Source organism: Ischnura elegans, chromosome 7, assembly GCF_921293095.1.
Source record: "Ischnura elegans chromosome 7, ioIscEleg1.1, whole genome shotgun sequence".
In the NCBI taxonomy this organism is placed as follows: domain Eukaryota; kingdom Metazoa; phylum Arthropoda; class Insecta; order Odonata; family Coenagrionidae; genus Ischnura; species Ischnura elegans.
The window spans coordinates 55229183-55246428 of NC_060252.1; the positions used below are offsets into that span (position 1 = coordinate 55229183).

At 36.1% G+C, this 17246-nt stretch overlaps 2 protein-coding genes across 4 annotated transcripts in view; both read right to left on the reverse strand.

The window, feature by feature from the left end:
* The window catches only part of LOC124162852, a 269833-nt gene extending 266069 nt beyond the window's left edge, over positions 1 to 3764 (reverse strand). Inside the window, exons 1-3 of one of the 3 annotated variants that reach the window (XM_046539526.1) lie at positions 3485 to 3756; positions 3217 to 3336; positions 676 to 802 (exon numbers count right to left, since the gene is read on the reverse strand). In XM_046539526.1, the coding sequence (XP_046395482.1) occupies positions 676 to 802; positions 3217 to 3259 (170 nt within the window). In that variant the 5' untranslated portion in view covers positions 3260 to 3336; positions 3485 to 3756. Of the gene's footprint in view, positions 1 to 675; positions 803 to 3216; positions 3337 to 3484 lie in introns of all 3 variants that reach the window. The other 2 variants (XM_046539529.1, XM_046539528.1) reach the window with 2 other exon arrangements.
* Positions 3765 to 6769: 3005 nt separating this feature from the next.
* On the reverse strand, positions 6770 to 16243 carry LOC124162321 (coiled-coil domain-containing protein 22 homolog). The gene is made up of 12 exons (XM_046538822.1): positions 16128 to 16243; positions 15879 to 16050; positions 15649 to 15781; positions 15356 to 15565; positions 15139 to 15269; positions 14033 to 14197; positions 11248 to 11433; positions 10323 to 10577; positions 9354 to 9493; positions 8566 to 8731; positions 8069 to 8203; positions 6770 to 7343 (listed from the first exon to the last, which is right to left on the reverse strand). The coding sequence occupies exons 1-12, from the start codon at positions 16175 to 16177 to the stop codon at positions 7227 to 7229; spliced, it is 1860 nt and encodes a 619-aa protein (XP_046394778.1). The 5' UTR covers positions 16178 to 16243; the 3' UTR covers positions 6770 to 7226.
* Between the last annotated feature and the right edge of the window lie 1003 nt (positions 16244 to 17246).

The window sequence follows — 17246 nt, forward strand, 5'->3', positions numbered from 1 at the left end:
CCAATGATAGGCTAGAGCAGGGGTGCAGCTAGGAATTAAGTCTAGGGGGGGTTTTAGGTGCAACAAACAGAGGGGGGTCTGAGGGTGTGGAATACCCGCCAGGGTAAGCGGGAGATGCGAGGGCCCTCCCCTAGAAAATTTTCAAATAAATGGTTCAAAATGGTGAGTTTTACGGCTTTCTGAGGGATATTTTATTGATCCTTACACTATTCTACATGCACTACTAATCCAATTAAGTGAAATGGATTAAACTTAAAAATTTCTCTGAGCTCTCGGGGGGGGTTTCATCCCCCAAAACTCCCCCTCGCTGCGCCACTGGACTAGAGGGTCAATTTACATAATTATCATGACAAGGACAATTGCTTAATCATTGCATTATGTTCTAAATTGGTTATAAAGCAACCCAGGCAAAGAAAGAGCTCCATATCAATGAGTAAAAGAAATGATTATGAGACACAAAGAATGAAATGGACTTCCCTTCTCAAGGATTAGGCAAAACAATTCCACCACAACGTAAATTTTTAAAAACTTAACTTTCTTCTTCGGTGAAAAAAGTTGTAAAACCTGGTGAAATAAACTCTACCCTATCCATAATTAACATTTAACATAATGAATGAGATGGCACAAATAATATGTTGCATTGGCCGTAAAATAACTAGTAGCTAATATGCTTACCCATACTCTGTTCCATCGACCAAATGAGAAAGGAAACCGATTAGCTGAGAAGTAGCCACTTCTCCCACTCCTCTCTCATCACATTGCATGAAAATATAATCCAGAGTACTCTCCCCTGCATGTGAGCCTACAGATACTTTTAAGACAGAAAATGAAACAAGAGATCATTGTATCACTGCAGTGTAGAGGAAGGGTAGACAGATAGTAAGCGAAGGAGTTCTAAGGAAGGGTAGATGAAGGATAGTCCTACCCTTTCGTTGCTGTTCAATCTCCGAAACCCTTCTCCTCACATGTGGCAAAAAGGTTAAAATTTTGTGGGCGCATGGAGCAGGTACTTCAATAATGGGTGTGGTACACCCTCCAAAGGGTCGCTAATCCGGGACCCTAACCTCGACGAGCTCACCCATGCAGGACCGTCTCATCAACCCTACCAGGGCGCCTCCCTCCCAAAAATTGACCGCTCTGACTGCAATTTGAAAATCAATCAATCAATCCGATCATCAAAAAATAACTGTTTTCATCGCACTCCTGCCAATCAAGACATAAAGTATGTCTTTGGACTGTGTTTCTGCGATGAAAAATAACAATTTTGTTAACTTTGCTAAAATGGCCATTTTCCGGTGGTCCCCAGCCATGTTTTCAGCAAAGTTGACAAAATCATTATTTTTCATCGCAAAAACACGGTTCCAAGACGTACTTGATTGATTGATTGGCAGGAGTGCGATGAAAATAATCATTTTTTGATAATCGGATTGATTGATTGATTTTCAAATTGCAGTCAGAGCGGTCACTTTTTGGGAGGGAGGCGCCCTGGTAGGGTTGATGAGAAGGTCCTGCATGGGTGAGCTCGTCGAGGTTAGGGTCCTGGATTAGGGACCCTTCGAAGTGCTTTTGCAAAAGTGGATGGCAGGGAGGAAGAAAAAGTACGTTCACAGCAGTCTGCTGTGCGAACGTACTGGGTACGTTCACAGCAGTGAAAGGGTTAATGGAGTGAAGAGGAAGGGTAGACGGAAGGTAAGCGAAGGAGTTCTCAAGAAGGGTAGGCAAAGGGTAGTCATACTCTTCCCCTACCCTTAATGGACTGTAGAGAAAGGGTAGATGAAGAATAACTACCCACCATGAAGGGTACTACCCTTTGTTTACCCTCTGTGCAGGGGTTTATTTTTATCAGGATGTCAAAAACTCAGTGAAAAAGAAAAAATGGGACTCGATCAGCAAATATTACTAGTAAAATATTTATTCAATGTTGCATAATAACTTCCTTTCCATCCATAAGATATATGTGCGGCATATCCATGTAACCAGAGGCGTAACTGGGACTCCTTTGTGTGGGGGGATGGGGAGTGCACCCTCCCTGACTCCTTAGTCACCAGTCTGTATTCAGTGACTCATCTCACTGCCATGATATTAATAAATGATGTATAACTTTAAGCAAATACAGTTATTATATGTCAAAACTATACAATACCTAGTTTAAAATATTTTTTTTGTTTCTCTAAAGCTTTGAGGGGGCATCCATCCCCCCCAATTCCCACAATAGTTTCTCCCTTGCATATAACCTTGTATGGATATTCAGAGAATACCTGATGTTCCCACTGTCAAATATCCACAGAATATCCTTAGCTCTAACACCCTTGCAACATTACAGCACAGGCCTCTGCAGCTTCGAAGCTGCACAGACGCCTGTGCTGTAATCCTCTTTAACACATAATTTTTATACTAACAATAGAATAATCATGTTTTAATTAATTTTTGGTAGCTATCATCGAGATAAATGAGCAATAAATGTATTATGTAATGTATACATAAGTACTTCTAATAATTAACTATATGTGTGTGTGTATGTATGTGGTTACTCCAAAATGTTATTCAAATATACATCCTGGATATATTTCCTTGTAGGGACATCACTACTAAATATCCATAGAATGTCACAAGTTGGGTGCAATGACTATGGGATAGTTAAACCTTTCTTAGATATCCATACATTTCTGCTAATTGGGGAGCAAATATACATATTTTAAACAAAAATGAAGTCCATGCATTTTCCCTACAGTTTTTAGTAGGTATACGGATTACTATTGGGGCTTATCATTCATTAATGACGTAGCAAAAAAAAGCTCAATTCCCAGGATGATATTAAAAATCTCAACCTAAGAATATTTGGAGCACCCATTAGTAATTTTGCCAACTCAATATGCTCAATATGATCTATTTGGTAAAGTGTGCAACAGACATATTTAGGACCATTTAATATAATAATTCCTACATATCCTACATAAATAATCACTTACTACCTTCCTAAAGACAGGAATGTAATACCACTACCATTGATAAATGCATTCCCTCTTATATACATGATTAAAAACTGATTTATGAGAAACATTATGCATGCACTGGACACAAATGACCACGCTTGCCATATCATTAGGAAATTTCATAGAAATGTAGATAAAATTAAATATTTCAGCAAGGAATTATATTGCTTATAAGTCACATTTAAGATTTATTTATGATGACTAGTACTTTAACAATGCATACCTTTCTGAGGAACATATCTCCCTTTCACTACATCATGCTCCATTTTAGCTCACAATTTCCATTCAATATACAATTATAAGATTTTGCCAGAAAAATACTGTTGATGGCACATGCTCATACCTATAAATTTCACGATATATTTATAATAGAATACATGTACTATTAATGCATTGAAAATTCATGGAAATTGCTACAGTATAACTTAAGTGGAAACTAGCTCAATCGTCGTATGTAGCAATGAAACACATAAGTATAAAGTTAAACTCACTGCGATTTCCTAGCCTAACTTCGACTGCCAAACTGCGTTATTGTTCGCAGTTTTGATTCATTTTTTAATTCGAGCTTACAGTTATTCATTCCCTCATTTCCTACCTTACTGTTTGAGAATGTAACATTAAATAGCAGGCATTCACAACAGAAACAGGCCAATATAAATCGCAAGCCAAATTTTGAGGGTCTCAATATCTAGATATACAATTTTCTATTAGTGAAAATCAACAAAATTCATGTAAAATGTCTTCGGACTGAAATTTTGAAAGAGAGCGGTATATTATCATCTGTCATTTGTCCTGTAACAATGACGTCACGACGAAAATGTCTATCCGCGAGCGAAAAATTCGGCTATGGTCGGGAACCCGACCATCCCCAAAAATTCGTCCCTCCCTTCGTCTCACTTCGTCTTGCATCGTCTTGTGCAGCATGGAAAACACGGTAATCAATGTCGGAAATCAAGGACATAGTAATTTCGAAGCGGAAATATACGTTGTTGACTTAGCATGTGATTTTATTATCTCAATTCGAACTGAATTAGCGAAGAAAATGTTCTCACCTTCTATCGCTGCATCAAACATCTTTAGAACGAAGCAGTTTGCCTGGAAAGGGATAGCAGCGATACTATATTCTTAAATGGGAGTTGATTTGAAATTGATTTCTATTTACGTGCAACATTAATGACAATCGAATACAATATGTATGACTATTTCCATAAGTTTGAAACCTAATAGTTCGCTCTTCTGTATTTTCCTTAGTTGTTATAATTTCACTCGGGTATTGTTCGCAGACTATTAATTTTCCAGGCTTATGTTTACAACATTGACTGGTTGATAGTGCTTACTAGAAAAGTTATTGGACTCAGATTTATGGAAAGGCATATCAACATGTAACATTGCGCAGGTGAAAAGTGTGCCTCGAAATTCGGTCTCTTGTTAAGACATGGCGTGCGTAGCCAGATGAACATGAGGACTAGGATTTTTAAAAAATTTTGGTTTCTAGGAAAACTTTTATTTTGCATGCATATACTTTAATATGGTGTAACAATCAGTCCACATGTTGAATTATTGTGGTAAATACCGATATAAAAGGAATAATAGAATGAATAAAGTCAAATTCATCTATAAAGTTTAGACATTTGTGTTTGGTGTTATAACAATTCATGCACATAAATGGTACCTAAGGGCACCCAGAGCAAAAAGTTACTTTTTCATTTTTATTCTTTCTTTTGCCTCCTGCCCGTCTTTCACTGCTTTCATAGCAACTTTCAGTGGTGCAGTGAGTGGGGTTTTGGGGGATAACACCCCACAGATCAGAGAAATTTTTAAGTTTAATCCAATTCACTTAATTGGATTAATATTACTTACAGAGTAGTGTAAACATAGATATAATGTCCCCCCGAAAGCCGTAAAACTCAACATTTTGAACCATTCATATTTTTTCTCATAAAATTTTTCTGTGGCAGAACGCCAAACCTCCTGCTTACCAGCTCAATACAATTACTCCTCTGCTTCAGCTACAATTTCTCCCTTTTTCATCCAACATATGTTGAGGTATTTGGTAAACATAATAGCTGCAAAAGTTTGCGATAATGGTTCAAGGCAAAAATATCATGACATCAATGGAAGACAACTGAAAAGAATGGCATGGAATGAGCAAGGCTGCCATGCCACGCCAGTAATGAAGACTGAAAGTTATAATGATTTTTAGGTCAACAGACCTCTAGATTCACTCTAATGTGAAAGCGAAAGAAAAAAGAAAATCACTTTAAGACAGTGGGTGAAATCTAAGATGTGAATGCAGGGAATATGTTAAATGCAATAAGCATAAGTGGCTCATGACTGATAATAAAGAAAGACTTGACAGCTGAAGCAACCCATAATTCAGATTGATACATTTATATAACTCTAGGATGTTCAGTAGGAGTTCTACTCATGGTACTGACTGGTAATGATAATCAAATTCACATGAACAGAACGATATACCTTTATGAAGTATGTTGAATTACTTCTAAGTATGGGTTAGAGGTATAATATGCAGGGTGGGGCGACCGCCCCGGGGCCCGCGTTCGTGAAAAAAAAATTAAAATATACGATGGTTTTGAAAACGCAATTTCAACTATTACTGTATTGTTAGGTCCGTGCTAGACAAAAAATAATATTATGAAAATGGAAGAATAATGCAGTAATTTTTATTGTGCAATTGCGTTTGTCACATACTTAGCCAGAGAGTGGTAGGAATTCAAAATGCTCGAGTTTGTAAATGGGGTATAGAGTTTAATATTTTAAATGAAGGGCCCCGCACTGAAGGTTCGCCCCTAGCCCCGCACTTGCTAGGGCCGACCCAGATAATATGCATAGATAGCATTCTTCTATGCTAAGTGAAATAATTTATAATTGACATTTATTTCACATTTCAGGGCAATAAAAACCACTTACCAAACCAAACTCTCCCATTAATGCAGATTTTTTCTCATTGCAGATGTGAAAGCATTTAGACTTGGATATTTGGTTTATTGGCATGCGCAAGTTGGAAGAGAATGAATGAACGATTTTGGTAGACCGGCACGGAAAAATGAATGCATAATCAAGATTTAAACAGGTTCATCAGACTTTCACGCATGTTAATTCATGGGTGCTTGTTCTCTCATTAACCTGCTATACCCAGTTCAATTTACCTTTGCTGCTACGCGAGTGTGGCAAACTGAAGTGGGTCAAAGTGCCTCTCGTGGCAGCCCAGACGCTGACAGTAGCCACCACTGACGGGGAGGGAGAGTACCTAGAAAACTGGATCGTCAAATGTACACAGCCATTCTTATTTGCCAAAGCATACACATGAGCCAGACAATATACCATTAGGAGGGGATTGAGGATAGTTACTTCACAGATGCCCAGGAAATGGTCACCAACCATGCTGAACCTTGTAGGATTGTTAAAAGGCATTGCAAAACATTATCTCAATAGTGGAAATGTAGATAGTACGTCGGGTTTGAATGGAAGAAGAAAGAAGCACCAAGAGAATGTGCATGGCTTCAATACAATGCTATCGGACCATTGAAGACACAGCAGAGGTCTGAAAGGGATTGAATTTCCAATTGAAGTGTTTGGCCACGCCTGCTGCCTTTTGATGGGCAAAGGGAAAATTACATGCCAAAAAACCCTTTGCTCTCCCTGGCCACTCCCACTCACCCACAAGTATAAATTGAATTGAGTACAGAGTACCATGAAGCCAGGTCTTTACACATAATTTTTTAAATTACCTACAAAATATAATGCACACTTGGTTCATTCCAAAAATATTTATTGTATCAGCTGCGTATTCATAACCACGGCCAATCACTCATGTATGAATGTAAATACCATGCATGATACCAAATAATAAGAGAAATGAGTAGGCATATACCTTCTTGACTGTTAACGGCTTACTATGCAGTTTATGCAACATATACGTGTAATATAATCTCATGCAGGAGGGCCATAACGAATAACAATTACTGCTAAATAACAAATTATCAAAAACAACATTTCACGTAATATCACATGAAGCACGCACTTGGAATTGTATACATCAGTTTGACTTCCTTTTCCCACACAACTTCAACACAATATAGTCGTGGCACAGCAAACAAAATACTTTTAAAGCTAACACACTCATCTTTACATTAAAAAATTACATAGGTACAAAAATTTTGTTCAGGAAAATGTCGTCAGTTCTAATGAAACCTAGGTTTTCATGGTTGATCAAGATTTCCTTTCTAGCCTAGCTGCCAATGCAGCACTTTCCTGTCTCATCTGTTTTAAATCAGCAGTAATGCGTTCGAGATTGCTAGCAACACTATTTGCTTCTTCAGTTTGGATCTGGAAAAAATATAAAAAATAAACCAATTAATTCAAAGTAAGAAAAACCTAAAAACAACATCTAAAAATGATAGCAGACTACGAATAAAGAATACATGTAGGTATAAAAATTTAATCGTCATGACTTATATTTAATTAACCAAATGTCTACGTAGCATAACTTGTGAAATTGATGTCTAAGGGACAAATTGATCACCATATCATTAGTTATTATGGAATTCGATGACAGGAATAGCACTGATTCAATTAGCATTTGCATTTCATGGAACGAATAAGGAGCATTAATTGATGAGTGGGTGGTTTGCTGTTGTGAAGGAACACTTAATAGGGCTTATTTATTGGTAGAGTGCATCTGTGTGAGTTGCATTTGGAATTGATTGGTTGGTAATTAAAAATTACTTTCACTTTTTAACAACAATTATTTCTTACTTCAACCAGTTTTTTATGACTTTCATCACTACAATTGATCAACCTCAATTTTATGCAGCTGAAGAGACAAAAATATGTTCACCTTGTAAAACTCAATTTTAAATCAAGAGCTGAGATGAGCTATCAAGACTTTGGTGCATTGACCCAACTTCAGTATTACGAATAAATATCAAGAGCTTAATAAAATCATGGTGAGAATATTCAAAGGTTAAATGTACCGCGAAGCATTGAACAGAATAGATTTACTAAACACAATATTTAAAGCAGAATGAAAATTGCATAAATTTTATACCAACCTGATCTTCAAGATCTCGAATTTCTCGCACAGTGGCACCAGTTTCTTCAACCATTCGTACAATATCACTACAATCCGAGTGGAGAGTAGCCAGTAATTTGTAAGCTTTCCTGGCTGTTTCATCTTTCTTTGCATCCTGAAAATGTAGACAAAACAGACACAGACGATTATTAGGGGCATGATAAAGCGATTTTTTCTTAGAAATGATAAACCTCAGTCTACTTCAATCAGTTTCAGCCTAAAATCAACAGATTACAAAGGGATAATTTCCATAAGTCAAAACAAAAGCTTTTACTGCTTATGACAACGTCCTTCTGATAAAAATATCTGTGTACCCACAATATATTTTTAAAACTTTCGAAATAAGCCTAAATTACAACATTAATTCAGCCAGTTACATTTTTTAAATGCCTATGTAAAATTTCTTTCCTATTTGAAGAATATCTTTCCCTTTCTTATCACATTGAAAAGCAAGAAACCAAGCAATTATTTCCTTACCCTGAATATTAGCTCATCAGCAACAGTGAAAGATCTATCCAGCCGCCCAGTCAGTTGATTGATTTCTTTTTGCACATCCCTTGTATCCTGAAGAACTTTTTCTATGTCCTCATTTTGCTTCCTGATGTTACCAATGATTTCCATTATCCTCCTTGTGTAAGCAGACCTGAAATTGAAAACGTAAATAATTAAAAATTAAGCATACATGACAGACTGAGACTTAGGTATTTCCAAAATTCAGCAGCGACAACATCAGTATGTTCAACACAATTTCATGTGGCCTGGTACATATGAATAACATTACAGATGACACTAAATAGTATCTAAGAATGATCAGTTATTGTAAATTAACCACCAAAAAAATGAAAATTAGACAAAAGAATTTTTTGGTTAAAGCTCCAATGGATGATTACATATATACGTATTCTGTTTTTTGGGTCAACCCTGCGTAATTATAGACAGTTGCCCAATATTTTGCAGTATATGCAGGTCACTTTTTCTGCGGGAATAAATCAGCTTCTCAGTGCATTTTTATGAACAACTACAAATACACTCCACTGAAAAGCTGACTTATTCGCTAAGAAAAATCTACCGGCATCAGGCATAAAACATCAGGCAACAACCAATAAGTATGCAGCATACACTTGAAAAAATAAATGCATCTAGACAAGGAATTCGATGTTTCCACAGAAAGTAATCTCTCAAACTTACATGTTTAAGGCTAAATTTCTCAAAATATCTCCAACTACAAGCAGCCAAGTAAGTATTTTTTCATGCAAATAACCTACCTGCCCACATCTTTGGTAATTTTCTCTCTCTCAGCTGTCAATTGCTTTCGAATTTGCTCTTTTTCTCGAACTTCCTCCATCACTTCTCTCGTTTTTTCTCGAAGACTCCTCAGCAATTCAACCTGTTTTTGAGCTTCAGACTGACGTACAACAAATAAAGGAGAGAATTTCATTTCAAATATTAGTCTATGGGGTCCCATAATAGAGTAGATGATGCACCTTATAAAAAAGTATAATAATTTTAACAAAAGAGAAGAAATGCATATGTTTTACTGATATTTGACAAATATTAAAATAAGCAGTACGTATTACTTAAATTTCATTTTTGAGCATTAAAGCTCATTTTTCCTGGAATGGATGATAGGAGCATTGACCGATGAACTAGTCCAAATATGATAATGATAAAATGATCAATAACACCATTTAATCGACAAAGAAAATTATGTAAGTAGTTGTGGATACAAATATTCAACGGCACACATAACCTTCACTGAAATCTAGAATTTGGTCAGTTGAATTAATACTTTCCAACTTTTGATAACTTGATGCTGCATGTAACTGTGAATAAAATTTCATGCAAGGAAAATATAAGGCAATGGATTTAGGTTGTAGGGAATACAGTAGAGTCAGAATGTACATACTAAAAGCAATAATTAAAACCACCAAAACAAATTTCCTTACAATTCCCTTTTCTAATAACTTTATCCAAACTATATTTGAGCAAACTATAATAATTTTAATCCAAACAATGGAAATTTACAGTTTACAGAATGGAAGTGAAAAGAAATTAAGGATGGAAATAGATACAATACGCCTGTTTTCAGGTTACCATCAGAGCATATACAAATGAGGCAGGTAAATAATTAACAGCAAATCAATATTTCCTGCAGATTGACACCCGAAAACATATCATATAAAATTAGGTTTGAGAATGCTTATACCAAATGTACAAAATTCTTTATTACTCACAGCCCTATTAGTATCATGCTCTCGAAGCCTCCTGTACTCAGCAAGGAGAGGCGTTCGACGTTCATCCCATGCAGAGGCTAATGACAGTAAACGCCGAGCACTTGCATCAGCCATATTCTTCAGACGTTCAACACCTTCCCCAGCCAGTCCTTCAGAACCAGGCCTCGGTAGAATCTCTTCAGTCCGTCTCCACAGTGCAAGTCGTTCTTCAACTTCTTGGCAAGGTTTTTCTTCCTCACGATATTCTTCCAATGCCTAAATTTTTTTAATTAGTACACAGGGAACAGAGTTTTTCAGTATCAAGCCATAATTTGTAGAAATTTTTGACTAGCATCATCACCGAAATCACTTTTTAAATAACCAATTAAAATCTCCACTGAGAGTTCATCAACAGAGGATGCTATCTGAAATAAGGTGATACCTTGGTAATGAGAGTGGCAGTCTTCATAATGGCATTTAGACCAAGGTTGATCCAATATAACCATGGTAATTTAAAAATATTGATTCAGTAACAGTGCTAGTATACGATAAGACTTTGATTCATGCAGTTGAAGGGACTGAAGTATGGACACAATGTAAAATCTAAGTACAATAAACCCAGAGTTAGCAAAAGGTGACAATTAGCATGATTTATTATCAACAATGATCAGTGAAGGATTCAGTGGAAATACTGCAGTAATTCATGCAAAAAGTGAAAGAACTTTTTCTGTCTTCTAATTGTAGCCTATAATTCATGATATGTTTTAACAGATGTATAGCATTTTGGTGAAATAAGTCTGTAAGCTCAAAAACCCACCACAACAAGAGATTTTACTCCATCATTTTATCCCAATTGTACGTCATACTACGGTGTCGATGATTCACTGCTAAATTATTTTCAAATACATTCACGAGGCATGCAAAAAAAGTAGGTAAAAAAACTTACTTGAGAGACTTTGACTTTCAAAGTTTTCACTTCCTTCCTCAGATCTTCAGCTTGCAGCTGTATTTCATTCACTTGATGTCTCAAATTTTCAACATTCTTCTCAATTCCATCTTCCTCCTCTTCCTTATCGGTTTTCTTTGCATCATTAACAATGACACCATCTGCACTAGTTTCCTTATTACGACCCTGTTGGAAAAATATCCATAGGCTAGTCATTTTCACAGATTTAAGAAATACACCTAAATAGGTGGGACAACAATCCATGAAGAACAAACTACATACTACAAGAACTAAAATATTATAAATAGAAAAAAGATACATACTAAACATTAAAACATGAATTTCCAACAAAACTCAACAAAAAGACATTATTCTTCAAAAATGTTGTTTCCATGCTCAAAATGAAATAACATCAATTCTTCCTTCACCATGGATTGAATTTGATGAAAAGTGAAATTGTTACTGTACAGATGTTAAAGAGAACTTCAACAAGATCATCAAAGTAATTTTTTTGAATCAAAACTTGGATTCCTCTTTTTTTCTACAGATCAAATCATCTGATTCTACAGATAAATCATATATTGGATGCTGTATAATATTCATAAACTTAGGGCCTGTAGTTCCTCCTAGTATTCATAACTTTAAAATAATGTCATACTTTTAGCATAAAATCAATTCACAGTAAGAGTTACAGCAAGAGAAAAATACTAAGTGGAGGAATAGAGAGTATGTGTTATTTTTTAGAAAATACATTTTTTTCCATGAGAAAATAGAAGAATGCATTATGTCATCTAGAATTGCAACAATTTTTTTCTTACAAGCCAAGGGATATTAGTGTATACCATTTCTATGACTTTTTCCAACGTTTGATCAATAGTTCTTTTACTAATCCTCATAATCCAACAGGGTATAGAGGAGAAAAAAATGAGAAATCCCAGACACAAACTAAGTACACAGTCCATGGATAATTAGTGCAAACCACAGAAAAAATGAATTTCCGTAAAAAAGCCAACAATGAAGTAAGAAGGGTGATGTCCAAACAAATGGTAAAAAATTATGTCCCTCGGCGTACAAGAAAACAATTGTCTCATTAGTTTTCTATTTAACTCAAGAGAACATTGGGGCACACAAATGGCCATAGCTCAAAAGGAGAATACAGGCTGCTTAAATAGATGACATTACAGCTAAATCTAGAACACTTATTCGATCAAGTATACTTCAATGACATTTCATTCTATAATAAAGACAGCCTCGGCCATAAATGGGTTCAAGCTGAGGTATGGAAAAAAATGGCTAATAAAAGAGAATTACACAAAATAATAATTTACTTTCTAATCAGCAACATTTTTCACTCAAAAATATTTGTTAGCAATGTAATTTTTCCCGCATCTTGGTCCTACCCAGTATGTACCGATGGCATCCCACACAGCCAAAATTCTAAAAATTATATTTCACTGACGATACACCTTTCACAGATTTTCTATACATTTAGGACATTTGAGAATTTCTCAGGATACCCAGACTTTGCGTTAAAATGTAGGACAATTCCAGGAAAAGTTAAGCATCTGTCAGCTTTACAGAGCATGCAATAATGCCTTACCTGTAACCGAACTTAAATGAGAGTAACATCATTAATTTGTAAACTACGGACCAGGGCGCACGTAAGGGCTCACACTGTGGATCTTGAGGGAAATTCATTAAGCTTCCAAATATCAGTGAGGAGATTATTCTTTTTACAGAATTTTATATAAAAATGATGATTTTTTTTAAGTTTCAACATCAATTGCTTTTTAGTGATTTAAAGGGCCATTTTGCAATTAGGACCCATACCTTCCACTGTCTATACACCCATAGACTCGACTGATTACATCATGAGTTAAGTAACAGATACAGGAATATTTTTTATATAGGCACACACTACTAACAGTAGTGTATACTTAGGGAATTTGACCATGGTTAACACTAGCAATATTTTTTCTATGGTGATTTCTGTACTTTCACTGTAGTTGACACAGTAATTTGAAATTATTGCAATGACAACTAAAGATAAGTAAAAGGAAAAAAAATTACAGAAAGCCAGGTCTTCTTGTGATAAAACTGACATAGGCCACTCCATAGGCTCTGTGATCCCTCCTGTGCAACACAGATCATGACCTGGTTTTGATAATTATTTTTATTCCATTGGAACAGAGCTTAAAAATCACAGCCCCATGGCAAAATTTAAGATAGCACATGCAGTATTAGGAAAATTTTTGATGACATATGATAACTCATAATTAGAGATGCGTGAAAATCGCAAATGCGATAAATGCGAAATAGATGCGATGTGCGCAAATAAATGCAACATAGATACGATGACTGGACTTTAATGATGTTTTTGCGCAAATTTGCCTTTTCAACGGCAAAATTTGTACATTTTGTGCCGAGCGCAGTTTAAAAGCTCCGCCGATACTCACCGCTTAAAGCATGTGAGCGACTGGCCAGCTGCTAGTTGGCTGGGACTCTACGTGGCCGCGAACTACAAGTGGGCGCGGGCAAGCTACAGCTCCGCCACTATATGTCTTATTCCTTAATTTATTATTGTTCAACAACATAATTATTTAAAATATTCTGTATTTTGGTCATATAATTGTGTTTCACTACATTTTATCGTCATCCACCTCATTGTGAAAATAAAAAATAGACGCTACAAAATGCGATCAACTGTTATTGAAAGTGCGATAAAATAAAAATGAAAGTGCGATTTTCACGTATTTCTACTCATAAGATAAAGAACAATCCTCACCTCAGTAAGCTGTTTGGGCTTAGGTGGTGGTCTGGGCCGTGGTATTGGAGCTTTTCCAGAGGCACCGATGATCGAACTACGTGGGCGAGGCTCAAGGATGTGGTCTTTCACTTCATCAGTAATTTTGGGAGAAGGTAGCCAAGGTTTCATCAGTATTGAAGCCTCCTTCAAAAACATAATCAGGAATGTGAAACATCATAATTTAATATAACAATACTAATTCTTATCGATCTGATTGCATACAGGTACAACCAACAATTTCTGAAAAATTTTCTTAATAGTTTTAAGTGGTATGTGTAAAGTGGAACATATCTCTTAAGGCCTGGTTACATGATACATTAACAAGTACGGGTTAATGTCTAAATGTATGAACGCGTGAATGAACACGAAAATGTACCGTGTAACCACCCAACTTGTGCGAATGCATGAATGGATAATAGAACCTGTTCTAATATGGTTCATGCATTTGTTCATGTTCCTTCCGGTCCACCAAAATGATTCACGCAAACGTACATTAACTTTAACTTGTACGTGTTAATGTACCGTGTAACCTGGCCTTTAGTTCTGATTATTGATAATTATTTCTACAAACAATTCACAGTACACCATTTACAGCAAAAGAGACTCAGTGGGTAAATCAATGTGCTCCACTGTAGGTGAAGGCTAAGATCTTATCAACAAATATGCTATGCAGCCAATGTATTAATTCTTGAGGGGATTACTAAACACAATTTAATTGAAATTCTTGACAACAAAGATTCTCATGAACAATAAGTACTGCAAATGTTAACATTATTTTTTTCAATGAATGTCATTATAAATTTGCAGAATACCACTGAAGTAGCCTAAAGGTTTAACTTCCAACAAAATACCCTTTATTGATACATATGAAAAACTGTGAAATTGAAAATCCCTAATTATGGAGTCTTACTGAGGAAGAGATACATTAAACAATGACATTCTGTTGAGAGTTTAGAAAAGGAACAAAATATTCAACACATTTACAATCTTGTACACAGTTTACACCTGGCTTAAACCTTCAGACTATGTGAAAGATAAGGAAAATCCCTAGGATACCTCACAGCTACATTTAAATATATCTTTACCTTATCCGGCAAGTTTCTCTCCATTGCCAAACTATTGGCATTAAGTTGAATTAAAGATGGTATGAGTCCATTTGGATTTTTTGGTTGATCATTAACAATGGGAGCATAAAGTTTGAAATACTCCATCATCGCTGAAAAAATGGATATTTCCTATTAGCATAAACATGCGGATATGCGAAGCTTCATTAATTATGGTATAAAAGTCTCATGGCCTTACCATCTGTCATTTCTGACTTTTTAGTCATTACATAAGGGACCGACAATGGGCATGAACGGAATGAATACGCATGAGCATATCCCTCTCTGCTCCATGTGCCATCCTTTAACCACCGCACTCCTTTCGTATTGCAATAGTTTGGGATCCATGGCGTGGACAACTGTTTCTTCAACAAATCACTAAGTGCTTGCTGAAATAGGGCAGCTTTACCTATGAATTATAAATAAAATACAAATTATAACAATAGATACAAATTCATTAAAATTCTATAAAAATCTTTTCAAGATCCTTACCAGAAGGCACTTCCACAACCTTTTCCGATTCCTTTGGCAATTTTTCTATGAGAAATATTAAAACTTTCCTTACATCAGCTACGCTGGAGTACAGAAAAGTTTGATATCCAACGTCACCTGGATATCCTAGATCCTGAAATTCCCAGAAAAAATTATTGGTATCATATTTGAACAAGAGCAATGACATGAAAAACTTGCGAATTAGCACGGTCAGACATCACAATTCTTACGGAGCAAACTTGAGCTATTTCTGCGGCGATGCGGAATCTTGCTGACATAGACGAGGGCAATGACACTGAAAGTGTCAGGCCAGGCTGAATTACTCGAAGGCATCGTACTGTAGCTTCAACAACAAGTTCAGTTGTAAATTGCTGAAGAGTTTCAATCTCGTCATCTAATTCACTGAAACAAAATGATAATCACAACCACCCATTCAAATACAAAGAAATGAGCACTTTTTCAAATTTCTGAACACTGACCAACCAACTTGTTTCAGGGAATGTATAATTATTTTATCAACTTCATCCATCACAACATAATTTTTCGCTCACCGCTAAAACGCCTACCAAAAGGCGGTGTAGGCAATCGCTGAGCGATTAAATCCAACGATTCCGACCGAAGAGATGAATGCGATATATCGAATACTTTCATAGCCAACATTACAAATTTTCACCACTTATACCGGTTACTCTCAGATATTTTGAGTGGCTGTCACGGAAAATATTTTTTTAATTCATCAAATGGATTTAAACGTTGTAAGTCACTTTATACACGCATATTTTTTTCTTTTATCAATTATGTACACTAAAATTATGGGGTAACGTCTCATTACGGTACCTCACCTGAAAATGAGGTGGCAGGTGACGGCCTTGTTTATGAAGGAAAACCGGCTAACTGTTATGAACGCCACTTATGTAATATTATTCAAGTCAAGCAGTACGAGTTCAATCGGTTAGACACAAAAATTCATAGCTAAAAGTGTCCAATCTTAGAAAAAGTCTAGAATTTGTGAACCAAGTGCCAAAATACCAATAAATATTACTGCAGGTATTACTCGAAGCAATGACAGAGAAGATAAGCTTCGGGATTCCTGCTTTTCTCCTAACCACAACATTCTTCCACTAGCAATTCTCCCCCAGAGAAAAGATTATGGCTATTATTCTTCACCGTCGTTTAGGGGGTGATCGTTCATTACTTTCCGCGGCGCCTTGGATGCAACCGCGCGAGGTTTAATGAAAGTACTAAAGACTACCATCATGGAATTACCATCTTTTAAATTTCTCCGGAAATTGAGGGGGGCGTGGGATTGCCAACTGTAACTGTCATATGCTTGATGTACGCCCAGTAGCCAAGAGTGGGATCCAGGGGGTCCGGATCCCCCCCGAAATATAAAAACGCAATTATTTTCCTTCTTAAAAGAAAATATAATATTGAAAAATCATGAATTTACAAAATATTTATCCAACAAATGAAGTTTTTTCGATTATGAAAAGTGTTAAAATTAGGTTAAAACCCTCTACTTAGTACCCTGTTTTTCAAAAACTTTCCCCCCTGGTTTGCCCCCCCCCCCCCCCCCGCCGAACGGAATTCCTGGCTAC